At 51.1% G+C, this 13,303-nt stretch overlaps 1 protein-coding gene across 7 annotated transcripts in view; it reads left to right on the top strand.

Moving 5' to 3' along the window:
- LPIN1 (lipin 1) overlaps window positions 1-13,303 on the top strand; it is a 68,452-nt gene that overhangs the window by 36,680 nt on the left and 18,469 nt on the right. For 4 of the 7 annotated variants that reach the window (XM_060309281.1, XM_060309280.1, XM_060309278.2 and 1 more), the window contains 6 exons: window positions 537-614; window positions 750-842; window positions 3,895-3,974; window positions 9,823-9,949; window positions 11,201-11,349; window positions 11,711-11,797. In XM_060309281.1, the coding sequence (XP_060165264.1) occupies window positions 537-614; window positions 750-842; window positions 3,895-3,974; window positions 9,823-9,949; window positions 11,201-11,349; window positions 11,711-11,797 (614 nt within the window). The remainder of the gene's footprint in view (window positions 1-536; window positions 615-749; window positions 843-3,894; window positions 3,975-9,822; window positions 9,950-11,200; window positions 11,350-11,710; window positions 11,798-13,303) is intronic. The other 3 variants (XM_030844588.2, XM_030844587.2, XM_030844586.2) reach the window with 1 other exon arrangement.

The following is a 13,303-nucleotide window of genomic DNA, read 5'->3' as shown; positions in this document are numbered from 1 at the left end:
TGTAAACCAAGGAAAGGAAATTAGATAACATTTACCTTGGTCCTGGAATTAGCCTCAAGATGGCTATTTTGTTCTTTGGAAATATGTGGAAAATTATAATTATTTAAAAAAAATTTATTTTATTAAAGTACAGTTGGTTTATAAAGAAAATTATTAATTAACATTTAATCTCCTCCTATTCCATTGGCATTTATTTAGGGCAAGAGTATGAATTTTCTTTCTAATCCTTGAGCTTTTAAATCAGATGCATCTATTAATACTCAGTGTGCCACAATTTGGAAACTTACATTTGCTAAAAAGATCCTGTGCGTTTTACCTTTCGTGGAAGACTGTTTACCCTATACCTCATGTTAATCATTTCATTTTTTATTTTACAATCATCTTATTGAGAATAACAATATCTTAATCAGTAAACCACTTTAATTTGAAAACCTCTGGTCTGACTAATCACTAATGATTTTCAATGCTTTCTTTTTCTGTTGTTGTTGTGTTGTATTTCATTTGTTGTTTGTTGATTCCTTTAACATCTTCTTAAGTCTTCATGCTTAAGTTATCTTAATGTAATTTTGGACTCCATTAGGTTTTGCTTCTCAAAAATTTTTAATTCACAAATAGTATGTTGTGTTTTCTCTGATTTTTTTTTTTTTTTAAATCTTACTTTAATTTGCATGTGTGTGTCTTTTGGTTTGAATGTGCTAAGTTGATCTTTTTTTGGTTCCATTATTTATGTTACCATCCATTTAAAACAGGCCACGGTGGAATCTATCATGAGGGATAAGATGCCCAGAAAGGGAGGAAGATGGTGGTTTTCATGGAGGGGAAGAAACAGCACAATCAAAGAGGTGAGTCTGAAAAACAAGAGTGTTCCTGCTTAGCTCAGCAAATTTTGGGTTTGGGTAGTAGGGTTTGTCTCCATGCGCGTGTCAGTGAAAGAACCCATCACACTGAGTGTGCAAGAGTCAGTCCTGCCACAGGGTACGCAAAGGCAGCACAGAATGAGGGGAGGTGGAGAAGGGCCCGGAGCGGTGAGCAGAGTTGCCGTCACCTCCTGGCTCTGTTACCTCTCAGCCTGGGGACCGTGGTCGGGTCACTCCTGCTCTGAAATGTGTCTTCATCTGTAAAAAGAAGAGATTCAACGTGATGTTTAATTTTTTTTTTTTAAGTTAAATATCTTCCTGTTGCTTGTGAGAACAGTTTTAACGAGGTAGACTTACAGCCTAGACTAATTCCCATTAGTCGTTCCACTTCGGTGGCTTTGGTTTCCATTTCTATAAATGCCTATAATTTGTTTCAGATCTTTGCCAACCTCTCAGCCTATTTCTGGAAGCACTTTCTTTGCTTGGCTTCTGTGCCAGTGTGTCTGCCTGGTCTTCCCCCCCGCCTCGGGGGCTGTTCCTCCCCTGGCTCAGCCCCTTTGTAAGTGGGTCCTCGAGGGTTGTCTTAGAGCCTTCTCTCCTGCTTCGACTGCCTGTTTTTCCCTAGGCAGCCTCATTCACGCCCATGTGATGACTCCATTTTTATTAACAAGGAGGGCGTTTTGTACTCCATGTCCGTTTATCAGATAGCCAGCTAGGCAGATACCTCCACGTGGACGCTTCAGGTACTTCAAACTTGTCATTTCTGAAATCGATCTGATGGTTTTCTCTAGAGTTCTTCCTTTGTTGGACCACCGTCAGCAAACGGCACACTGTCCGCCCACAGGCTAGCACTTCCTTCTTCCCTCACCCCTCCTGTCAGTTTACCATCCTGAATATCGCTCAGGCTTTCCATTTCTCTCTAGCTCCACACCCCACAACTCAAGGCTGCCACCTTCCCTCCGAGGATTGCTTCCAAACGGTCTTTCTGTATCCATTCTTGCCGTTTCTTCCTCATTCTCTGCAGTTGACATTGGTCTATGTAGTATAATGGCCCCATTTATATTTCTCCCTGCTTAAAAGCTTTCCGTGGTTTCCCAGCACTCTTGTAATTAAGACCAGTATCCCTAGCATGGTCTGCAGGGCTTGTGTATCCTGGCCCCTGCCTCTGTAGAGCCTCACCCTTTGCCATTCTCCCCCTGCCCTCTGTGCTTTGGTGGCCCTGGCTGAAAGTACCTTCTACCCCAGGACTCTTGCATGTGTTATTTCTCTGCCTAGTGTTCTTAGGACCCCTGTCGCCCTTCTTCACTTAATTAACTAGCATCTCAAATGGCCCTTTCAGGGCAGGTTAGTCTAGTCTGCTGTTCTCTGCTCTCCTAACCCTGCCTGTGAACTTGTCCTTCACAGGTTTTCTCATCGTTTATAATTATACACCGATTAGTACGACTATTTGATTAACATCCCTGTGTCCCCTCCAGACCCCAAACTCCATGAAGGCAGAGACCACACGTGCTCGTGGCTTGGATCCCTGGGGTCTCCCGAGCACCCGTTTTGGGACCCAGAGCAGGGGTTCGGCAGGTATTTGAGGGAATGCTGATAGTACTTTTGGAATCTAGTGTGAAGAAACCCCAAGGGCAGCGGTCAAGTTGGTTATTATAAGAGTAAAAGAAATCCCAGGAGCTCAGTTTGTTTATTTCATTAGTTCAAAGGGAAAGAGTCTGTTGGGAGGGTTTCATCAAGATAAAACTGTTCTTGGGCATTTTCTGTTGGCATACCTGAGCTTTACTGACTGTCCCATTATCTCCAAGGGGTATAGACACGGTAGAGCAAGCACGCGCTTTACTTTAGGAGACTTAAGGTGTAAGGGGCCTTTCTGATTCTCTTACTGGAGAGCAGAATGTTCGAGAATTTAAGAAGAAGGCTACTTCAGAGACCTATTTTTGCAGAGTGTCCAGAGTTTCATTGGTTGGAACTGAGAATACGGCATGCAATAAGGAAGAGTTATGAAATCTCTTAAAAACCTGAAATATATTTCAGATAGATACACATTTTTGTGCTGGTCTAATAAAGAATTGTTAATAGTGGCGGCTAAGTTACCTGCCTCAACAGATAAATTAAACATTACTGGGCCTGTTCTCACATCAATTATTTGCATGCTTATAAAAAGCTAAAGAATATTTGAAAATAGCTTGTCCCCATCAAATGTTAAGCTCATCACCCTGTTACACAGTTTCTATCACTCATTTTCTTTATTCATATTGAAAACATCAATCTCTACCCCCTGACCAAATGACCACAGATCGTGAAATTTGTAAATTCTGTGGCCTTTGACACACGTGTCTGGCCTGTGATGACTTCCTGTGACGTCTGTGGGGCTCGTGGATGTTCTCCTCCTCCCTTGCCTGCTGTGGGCCAGGCTCTGTGTTTATTTGCAGCATCTCTGTGGTCCCCATGGCAGCACTAAGAGAGGCATGTCATCATCCCTGTGTTGCTGGTGAGGAAACGAGGCTCCAGAAGGTTGCATGACTTGCCCGAGGTTCCTAAGCCAGGGAAGCAGGACTGAGCCCAGAGCTCTTAGAATTCCAAAGCTCTTTCCAGTACATCAAAGGAGCATCTTCTATTAAGAGCATGCGGTATTGAGAAAGAGAATGCGCCCATGTTTTTCTCAGGCAAAATATGGTGTGAAAATATTTTCAGGCATTTCTATCAGCAATTATAAGAAAATATTTTGAAAGCCCTCGCGTATCCAAGCAGCCCTTGATAGAGCATTTGCATAAGCTACAGTGATTATGAAGTTTGGTTTGGTGCCAAGAATACTTATGGAAAACAGACTTATTTTTGTCAAAAATACTTCTCAGCTTAATTGTAGACGGCTAAGCAAAGGAGTAACTAGGGCCCACCATCCCTGTGGGGGCGTTGCCGTTGGGGAGGGCACTGGGACCCTGCTCTGGACTTTGAGGAGCCCGTCACAGAGCGCCAGTGGTTGTGTAGGTGGTTTCCCTTTGGTGTGTTCATGATTCTTTGTCTTCTTCTTCTCCAGGAAAGTAAGCCAGAGCAGTGCCTAGCAGGAAAGAGCCACAGCACTGGGGAGCAGCCGTCACAGCTGGGCATGGCCACCAGGTACAGTGCCAAGTCACCTTGGGGCGTTGCGGCTCCTTTCCGTGTCTACGGTCAAGGCACAGATGCTGATAGCGTTCACCGAATAGCCCGGGCCTTGGACCCGGACGGACCTGGGTTGCAGACCTGGCTCTGTCCTTTACTCCATGACCTGGAGCAATTTACTCAAATGGTTGTTCCCAAGAATCAGATGGAAGCGCTTGCTCCTCAGATACCGAATTTCCAAAGTAAACGTGAGGCGTGCGTGAGATGATGTAACGAGCACCCCTCGTGCTCTTGGCATGTGCTAGCCCTCCGTTTACAGAAGGTGGGAGCAGTGCTGGTAAATAATGATGATGAGGTTGAACAGCGGCGTTAACGGGCATGAAAACAAGTTGCCCTTCTGAAGGAACTTGCCTTTCTCTAGAGTTGAAACACTTACCAGGACCTACATTGATACTTTCCTAAGTATTGGTAGGGATTCATGTTAACTTGGTACAGGAGCCCTTAGATTTTGATAATACGGACCGTATGCGTCGTGTTGTGTCTTCAGGGTAACCTACGTGTACGGGATTTGAGGGTAACTACAGTGAGGGCCATGCCGTCGCCCTCTAATTCGACGGTGTTTCTGCATATTGACGCTGAGTGATCCGAGCTTGTATAACACCTTTTACATATGACCTCACCCTTCTGGTATTCCTGTGCTTGAGAAACCCAGGGTTGCGTTTCTTATTTGGCAGGCAGAAGATGCTAACATGTTCATTGAGGGCAAGATGCATATCTCTATCCTTTTTTTTTTTTCTTTTTAAATTTTATTTATTTATTTACTTATGGCTGTGTTGGGTCTTCGTTCTGTGCGAGGGCTTTCTCTAGTTGCAGCGAGCGGGGCCCACTCTTCATCGCGGTGCGCGGGCCTCTCACTGTCGCGGCCTCTCTTGTTGCGGAGCACAGGCTCCAGACGTGCAGGCTCAGCAGTTGTGGCTCATGGGCCTAGTTGCTCCACGGCATGTGGGTTCCTCCCAGACTGGGGCTCGAACCCGTGTCCCCTGCACTGGCAGGCAGATTCTCAACACTGCACCACCAGGGAAGCCCTCTATCCTCTTTATAGCTTAGAGGCCAAGCCAGCGGCTGACCCAGAGCAGGCATGTCTTCAATGTGCTATTACTGAACTGATGAGATTTTTCCAGTATATTGTTGTTTCCTAGGGGAGGCGGGCTTAGATTTCAAGTCCTTGGATTCCTGGCCAGAGCTCTGTATCTTAAACTATTTTATTTCTAGAACTCATTGTTGGAAATAGAAACTCATGTAGGTGTCACGTAGGAAACAGTCTGATTTCTTTCTTGTCCTCTGTGGAGAAGAGTGTGCAGGACCTGATAAAACTGCATGGCAGGACCGGCTCTCGGCTGGGATGCTATCACAGGACACCCTTTCTGTTCCCTCTGCTGGTGCCCTGGCGCTGTTCCTTCCCACCTGACCCCCTGCCGGTCTGCCCTGGACAAGGGAGCAGGGTTGAAGAGCTTGTGTGTTTCTTTTCCAATCTTCACCCTCCATCTCTGGCTCATTCTCTGGGGAGGGGCTTTCCGGCACGGTTATCTGGATACCTTCCCGACCTGGAATTTTGAGTGTACCTTGAGTGAGCTTGGAGGGGGGAAGGCAGGTGGAGCCCGGGCTAGAAATGCGCGGTCCTGAGGGGGTGTAGGAGGCCGCTAGGATAGAAGGCGGTGGGTTTTCGGTAAGTAGGTGTTTGAAGCAGCAGGATGTACACGGCAGACTTTGGAGTCAGGCAGATCCGGCTTGGAGTCCTGGCTTTGGGTAAACTCCTTTCCGTATCTGAGGGAAGGAACTAGCTTGCTGTCCGTTCCCAGAGCAACCAAGGAGGGAGACACAAGCAAAGATGCCACCCTTCTGTCCTGAGCAGTTGAAACCAGCAGTTTGGCTGCACTGGAAATACCCTGCTCTCCTGGGGCTCTTTTTGAGACCCTCTGTGTCCTGCAGTAATTTCCAAGCAGAAGAGGCAGCATGAGCTGGGACTTTGTCACTCTTCTCTATGATCTTTGGCGAATTCATCAGCCCCTCGGTGTTTCCTCCTTCATCTGTGAAATGGGCACAAGACTGACACCCACACCGCAGGTGTTGGCTCATCTAATCCTCACGGCAGCCTCATGAGAAAGGAGGTGCAGAACGTGAAACCCAACAAGGCCACATGGGCTGTGCCTGTGGTCAGGAGGGTGGGTGGCTCTGTGGTGGCCTGGAAGACACAGGCTCATCTTTTTTTTTTTTTTTTTTTTTTTTTGCGGTACGCGGGCCTCTCACTGTTGTGGCCTCTCCCGTTGCGGAGCACAGGCTCCGGACACGCAGGCTCAGCAGCCATGGCTCACGGGCGCAGCTGCTCCGCAGCATGTGGGATTTTCCCGGACCAGGGCACGAACCCGTGTCCCCTGCATCGGCAGGCGGACTCTCAACCACTGCGCCACCAGGGAAGCCCAGGCTCATCTTAACCATGCAGTTGCAAGTGTTTAAAATTATACTCCACAATATGGGCCAAACGCAGGATGTCCGCCAAATCCGGCCTGTGATATGCCAGTCTGAGACCTGGGGAAGGCTGGCCAGGGGCTCAGAGAGGTTTAAAAGGGACAGAACACGACGGTGGCTGGTACGGGCTGTGTGTTCTTCTCCTTTCCAGCCGCGTGACCGCTCCCGGAGGCCGCCCGGTGGGCCGAGGGTGGAGGAGGCAGCAGGGCGCTCCTGCAGCTCTTCCTGAGCTGGAACATCGGCTGACACAGTTCATCTGAAGCGCTTCGGATTTTCTTAGTATCTGATATGATCCTATTCAGATGTTGACAGAAACGCTCTGCCCTCTTAGATAGAGTTTGGCTGTTGGCCACTCTGAGTTAGTCAGTCAGGCTACATTTTTTTTACGAAACCTGAAACACGAAGAATTGACTGTTGCGAAAAGGATTTGAGGCTCTGAAAAGTCTTCGTGTAAAGTCTCCTGAGCAGTGTACATCTTTTCATTTTTACTGGCATCCTAGTCCCCTAATTAGATTCATGCAGTTGACTGAAAAAAAGTGTCGGAGTGCTTTCCTAATTGACAGACTTGTGATTGACAGAACAGTCCCTGAAGTCTCATAATTGAGCAAACAGCTTGTCACCATGCAAGTCATTAAAATACCATCAAAAACTGCACACTGACAAGTGCGAACTTCAGTGTTGTTCACAGCTCCTTGGCGGAAGACAGACACTCGAGTGAGATGAGCCCTTTTGTTTCGTTCTGTCGCTCCTTGCAGACGCCGCGAAGCCAGTGACGTTAAGGACTGTTGCAGGACTGGGGAAGGGGGTGGCCAGGTCCACAGATGACCGTGCCCTCGCCCTAAGCGGGCACCGCCAGCTGAGGTGTACAGCTCCCACGGCAGTTTCCGTATCTGTGTTTTCCTTCCCGCGCTCCCTCAAACGTGGCATGCCGCACCGATCTAGGCGTTTTGGTTTTTGTTTTAAAGCAGCAGATGGAGATAAGAGCTCTTCTGCCTTGCTTCCGCATCCCACCAGCAGAGGCTCACATCAATCTGTTGCCACTGAGAGCTTCAGTTCACATTTGGATCTCATTTCCCACCAAACTGTTTGCGTGGAACGTAAACATTTTCCAATTCAATGAGGGGCCTGTAGCTTCATCTCCTGGGTTCCCACCCAGGCACTGGTCAGGCCGCTTGGTGCCAGGACCACGTGTACCCGTCTGTCTGAAAACCAGCCTCTAGGTCGTTGGTTGAAAAGGATCAGCGTTGTTTGTAGGATCGGCAGAGGTCGGAAGGGGAAGGGACTTCTGTGTCGTTTTACAGATGAGCCACTGAGGCCCAGAGAGGAATCCTGAGGTTGTGAGGCCTTTCCTGGGACGCCTGTTTCCCGGTCCACTTCTTTCTGTCTCGTACCTGCCAACCTCCGGGATCTCTTGGTCGGTGGGATGCCGTTTGCTCCCCTGCACTTTAAGATGAGGAAATCTAGTCTGAAAGAAAATAGTCTGAGCAGGATAACACAGCCTGAAGTTCCTGGGGTTCAAACCCGGGCTTCTCAGGTCTCCACTCTACCTAGAACCGGCCCCCAGCGTCGCAGGTGTAGATTCATTCATCCAGTTGTAGCTTAACCCCGCCATGGACCAGCCGGGATTCTAGGCTACGTGCTCTTTCCCCGTGGACATAGTCACCTGTCCCCACGGCTCGTTCACCAGGGCTGTGTCCCCCTGATGGGCAAGTCTGTGGCTCCAGCCCAGATTGTTCTGTGTAGCTCCTGGAGCCCTCGTCCGGCTGCTCTCAGATGTCCTCTGCCTTCTTAGTGTAGCACTTGTCCAGCTCTGTTGTGATTGTTCAGATAGAAAGCCCCGGGGAGCGCAGGGGCCAGGCTGCTTGCTGTATCCTCCACGCCTGGCATGGTGCCTAGAGACATCGGTGGCATGAGCTCCAGTCCACCAGCCCGCAGCCCACAGGCCGCCCCTCGTAGGGCCCCGGGAGCAGGGGCCTGGGGAGGGGCGGCTCATTCTGGACATGGAAGGAGCCGGTAGAAAGAACACAGAAGCGGGGTGCCGTGTAGTGGAGTCTTCCCTCTTGTCTGCCCTAGTGCGGGGCAGTATCGGATTGTAGGAGCTGCTTCTGGAACGAGCACATGGGGCAAGAAAGCAACAGGCTGCAGAGGAAATACCCAGTCATTTCCTGGTAGAAGGGAAGGGAGGGCGAGGGGGCAGGAGTTCACTGAGATGCAAAGCTAAGATGGAGCCCCGTGCGCCTGTCTTGCATAAAGGGATGCGCTGAGCCAGAAGCTTTGCGGCGGGGCGGGGGGCCGGGGGGGCCGTGCATCCCGGGAGTCGGGCGGGGCCTGCTCTGGGGCTGCCTAGCTTTCTCCATTTAGCCTAACAAACGTCTACGGAGCCCTTTGTAGGGCGTTAACGGCATTTTCAAAGAAAATGGTCCCGGGAAGCAGGTCTAGTACTGCTGGGTTGGGGATATGCCATAGCAGGATTTGAATCCAGGGGACAGCTAATTGCTGACATGCCTTATCTGAGCTATTTAAAGAAAGTGAGCCTGCTTCCCACCCGCACCTCCCAGCCCCGGCCACGTGGAGAAGTCCAGAAGCGCTCGGAGCGCTGGATCCTGTGCAGGTGAATAAGGTACGGCTCTGGATCCTGGGGCAGGAGTCCAGGGGAGCATCGGGGGGCCTTTCTTGGCTCCCCCGGCACCTGTTCGTGAGGCCTAGAGTATCCTCGTTACCTGGGATTGCGCGTTTGGAGCGGTGTGTACCGGGAACTGGTCAGCTTGGACGTGCAGGAAATTTGGGCTCCTGTGCTTGGCCAGCAGCCTGGGACACGGCAAGAGAGGGAATGTGAGCATCCTCCAAGGCCAGGAGGGAGCTTGAGCCCGCTGATCAGGATGGGAGCCTCCTGGTTTAAAGCAGAGTGATGATGACAGGGTGAATGAGGAGAGGCAGTCCCGGATGAATAATGCAGGAGCCGCATGGATGGCGTTAGTGATGGCATCTGGTCAGTGACCACCCAGAGATGGCACCGGGAGACACCCGATGGGCTCCGTCATCGAGTCTGGCCTGATGCTTTTTTTTTTTTTTTTTTTTGCGGTACGCGGGCCTCTCACTGTTGTGGCCTCTCCCGTTGCGGAGCACAGGCTCCGGACGCGCAGGCTCAGCGTCCATGGCTCACGGGCCCAGCCGCTCCGCAGCATGTGGGATCTTCCCGGACCGGGGCACGAACCCGTGTCCCCTGCATTGGCAGGTGGACTCTCAACCACTGCGCCACCAGGGAAGCCTGGCCTGATGCATTTTTAATGGCTACCCAGATGTACTTCCTAATTGGCAGTTACATCACTATGTGTTCCAGAATAAAGCATGAGTCATCCTCCAGTGAGGAGGAACACGCGTCCGCCAGGCTGCCCAGCACGAGCCGCCCCCCCCTGCTGTCCAGCGTTGGCTACAAGAAGACCCTGCGCCTCACGTCAGAGCAGCTGGTGAGTGTCCTGTCCTCCCCCTCCACCACGCTGTGGGCACTGGCCCAGCCATGGCCACCTGGACTCGGTGGGTTCAATGATCCGGGCGTCCCTCCCGTGCTCTGGCTCCGGCTTCAGCTCTGGCACCTTCTCTATCCAACTGCCTGCCGCCCCCCCGCGACCTCACATCCCCCTTTTGGTGCCTCCGGTTCGCGCCCCACGTCAGCTCCTGTCCAGGCTGGCTCCAAAGCATCACTTCCCCTGTGCCGGCCCTGCCGCTGCCCGGGAGGCTCCTGTCCGCAAGTGTTGGCGGAGGGCGGCCTGAAGGCGTGAATTTGTCCTGAACTATGAATGCCTGAGAGCCCAGATCTCGCAGGGCTGTTTCCACTTTTCCAGAGATGTTTAAGTCAACCGCATCTCCTGAATTGGGGGAAAAGGAGGACTTGTGATGGGATTCAGAGAGCTTCCGGTAGCAGGGGCCATCCTGGTCACAGCGTCCTCTGCTCTGTGGCCGTGCCACCAGTTTTAATCCCTGGACCCTGTTTCCCAGGAGCAGACAGCGAGCAGGTATCTGCGCTCTGCTGCTCTCCTAGGAGTTCACGGGGGCCAGGCTTAGTTGTGATGGTGTCTGATGGGAAAAGAGAACGGTCAGGCCTGACACCCTGCGCCGCTGGGGGTGACCTGGACTCCTGCCCCCAGCTGGCTTGCACTCGAGGGCCCCGGTGCCGAGATTCAGAACCGCTGAGAGGGGATTCTGCCTTCGGAATCTGATGTGATTTCCTGGGGTCTAGCTTCTGGGCTTCTGGATATGAGATGTACCTGATAACTGAGACGACTGCTTTCTTCCAGTTTGTGTCCGTGTATTAACTAGTACTCGTGGCTGGTTCGGGGAACGTATTTTCACCCTTGACTTAGATTCATCTCCCCGGCCATGGCCCTTCGTACTCAGCCGTGACCTAGTAAACGCATCCCAGTCTGAAGTTGTGATTTCCTGCGGCGACCCTCAGAGCCCGTCACTTACAAACCCCAGGGGGCGTGGGTGAGGGTGAGCTGCGCTATGCTGGGGCCTGCGAGGGGGCCTGGGGTTCAGGTTGCCCAAGTCCTGGAAAGACCAGTCCTCCTCGAGAGCAAGACAGGAAAAGAACTGTACGGTGGCCTAGGGTGGTGCTTTGAAAAGAATAAAATCCGGATCCGGTTTCTCGTGGAACAGAAACCGAATATCCCTCTCCCTGAGCCTCGTCCTCCAGCAGACACAGAGCGCATATCTTTCAGAAAAGCCTGAAGTTGAAGAACGGACCCAACGACGTGGTCTTCAGCGTCACCACGCAGTACCAGGGCACGTGCCGCTGCGAAGGCACCATCTACTTGTGGAACTGGGACGATAAGGTTATCATCTCTGACATCGATGGAACCATCACTAGGTGGGTCCCGCCGACGCGGGGCTGTGGGACCCCGGGGCCTGGAGCCAGCGCGTCAGTTCCTCTTTCCGGGGCGTCGTGCGGCTCATGCAGCTCAGTTTCTGGGGCGGTCGGTGCCGCCCGCGGAGCCATAGCTCCTTGATTTAAACAGCTGCAGTGGGGGATTGGGGGTCGCTTCCCTCTGGGGCGGTGGCTCCCTGGCTTTGTTGCTCAGTTTCGGGGTTTCCGTCCAGAGAGCAAGTCGTGCATCCCATTTGCATTTTTTAATGAGGCATTTGGTGCGATGAGTCAGAATGACTTTTTTTTTTTCCCCCTTTCGCGATGCCCTTTTAACCTTATTTTTCCTGTCTCTGTTTTTATTTAGATCAGATACTCTTGGCCACATTTTGCCCACCCTTGGGAAGGATTGGACCCACCAGGGCATCGCCAAGTTGTACCATAAAGTGAGCCAGTAAGTACCCAGCGAAGTGCTTGCGGCAAATCCGCACACGGAACCTTTGCCGACGGGCTGACTTACAGACGGGTGCCCCTCGGCCAGGGAGGATGAGCGGGTGGTGACTCCCGCCAACTCCAGATCTGAATTCAGTACCAAAAGGCAAGAGAGGAAGTGGCCGGGGAATTGCAAACTGACAGAGGAGGAAGGCGGTGGCAGCCTTAGGGGAGGGCTTGAGGTTCAGTTCATACTGAGGAATGGCGCAGATAGTCGGGTGAGGACATGGTAGTCTCTGATGTAGACCAAGGGAGTTATTTTAGGCTGAAAAGGTCCAGATTCCAAGCAGGTTTTGTGGGCCAGCCAGCAGTGCACCCCTTGCCCACCTGGTCTGGGGAGCGCTCTGCTGAGGGGCCGTACCTGAGACGTCAGTGTGGGAGGGAAGATCCTGAGTTGCTCTCGTGTGTCGGGTACATCTGTCACTTCACTTAACTCTTACAGTAGTTCCGAGAAGCAAGTAATATCATTTCTAGATTTAGAGGGTTAAAACAATTTGTCCAAATTCCCGTAGCTGCTAAGAGGCAGAACTCACTGAAACCCTGGTCGACCTATAGCTCCAAGTGCAGTACTTCTGCTCTGGTTCGTCTCCAGGGTTCAGAGCCCTTGGGGTCCCCATCCCTGCACCACCACCAGCAGGTGCTTGGTCCCACTGTCTCCATCTCTCTGTGGACTAGAGTCTCCCACGTAAGTGAAACCTCTCTGTCCTCCAGTTAGTTACAGCCGGGAGGTGCAGACATGGTCTCTGGCCTGCTGGACCTCACGCTTCAGGTTGGTGGGGCACGAGGTGCCTGGGAGGACCTTTCCTCCTGGTGGATTCAAAGCTTCTCACTTCTTAGATGCCCAGCTCGTTGATTTGACTTTCCTTTTCTGGATGTCTTCCTTAAGAAATGCTAAAAGTAATACACGCTTCTTCGAAAAAATAAATAAGAAAAACGAGAGAAATATAAAAGTACAAAGGTCACATCTTTCTCCTGCCTTACCGATAAGCTGAAAGTTATCGGCTACGAGTATTATACGTTCTCTACCAGCGGAACCACCGTGACCGGTTTGGTTCCGTGTATGCTGAAAATTCATTTACATGCTCCCCCGCCCCACGTGCACATTATTTAATGAAAGATCCTTCTGTTTCATTATGTGTGAGGTTTACCTCGTTCTTCTTAACTGCAGTACAAAATTCCATGCTGTGGATAAACCATCCTGCAGTTAACTAGTCCTGTTGGTGAACACGATAGGGCGTTTCCGGTTTTTCACTCTTTCCAATAGTGATGCAGTAAGCATTTACAGAAAGTCCTTATTATGTACAACGAGCGTACAGATAAGTAGAGAAGGTATGACGCTTACACAGGGGCCTCTGTAAGGTGGATTCTCAGAAGCAGAATTGCCGATGGAAGGTGAGCACACGGAAAGGTTTGGTCGATATTCCCGAGCTGCCCCCTGAGAGGTTCTCCCGGCCTCCCTCCTGTAGGC

The sequence above is a fragment of the Globicephala melas genome, chromosome 12 (genome assembly GCF_963455315.2).
Source record: "Globicephala melas chromosome 12, mGloMel1.2, whole genome shotgun sequence".
In the NCBI taxonomy this organism is placed as follows: domain Eukaryota; kingdom Metazoa; phylum Chordata; class Mammalia; order Artiodactyla; family Delphinidae; genus Globicephala; species Globicephala melas.
This window is presented reverse-complemented; position numbering and strand designations above follow the sequence as displayed.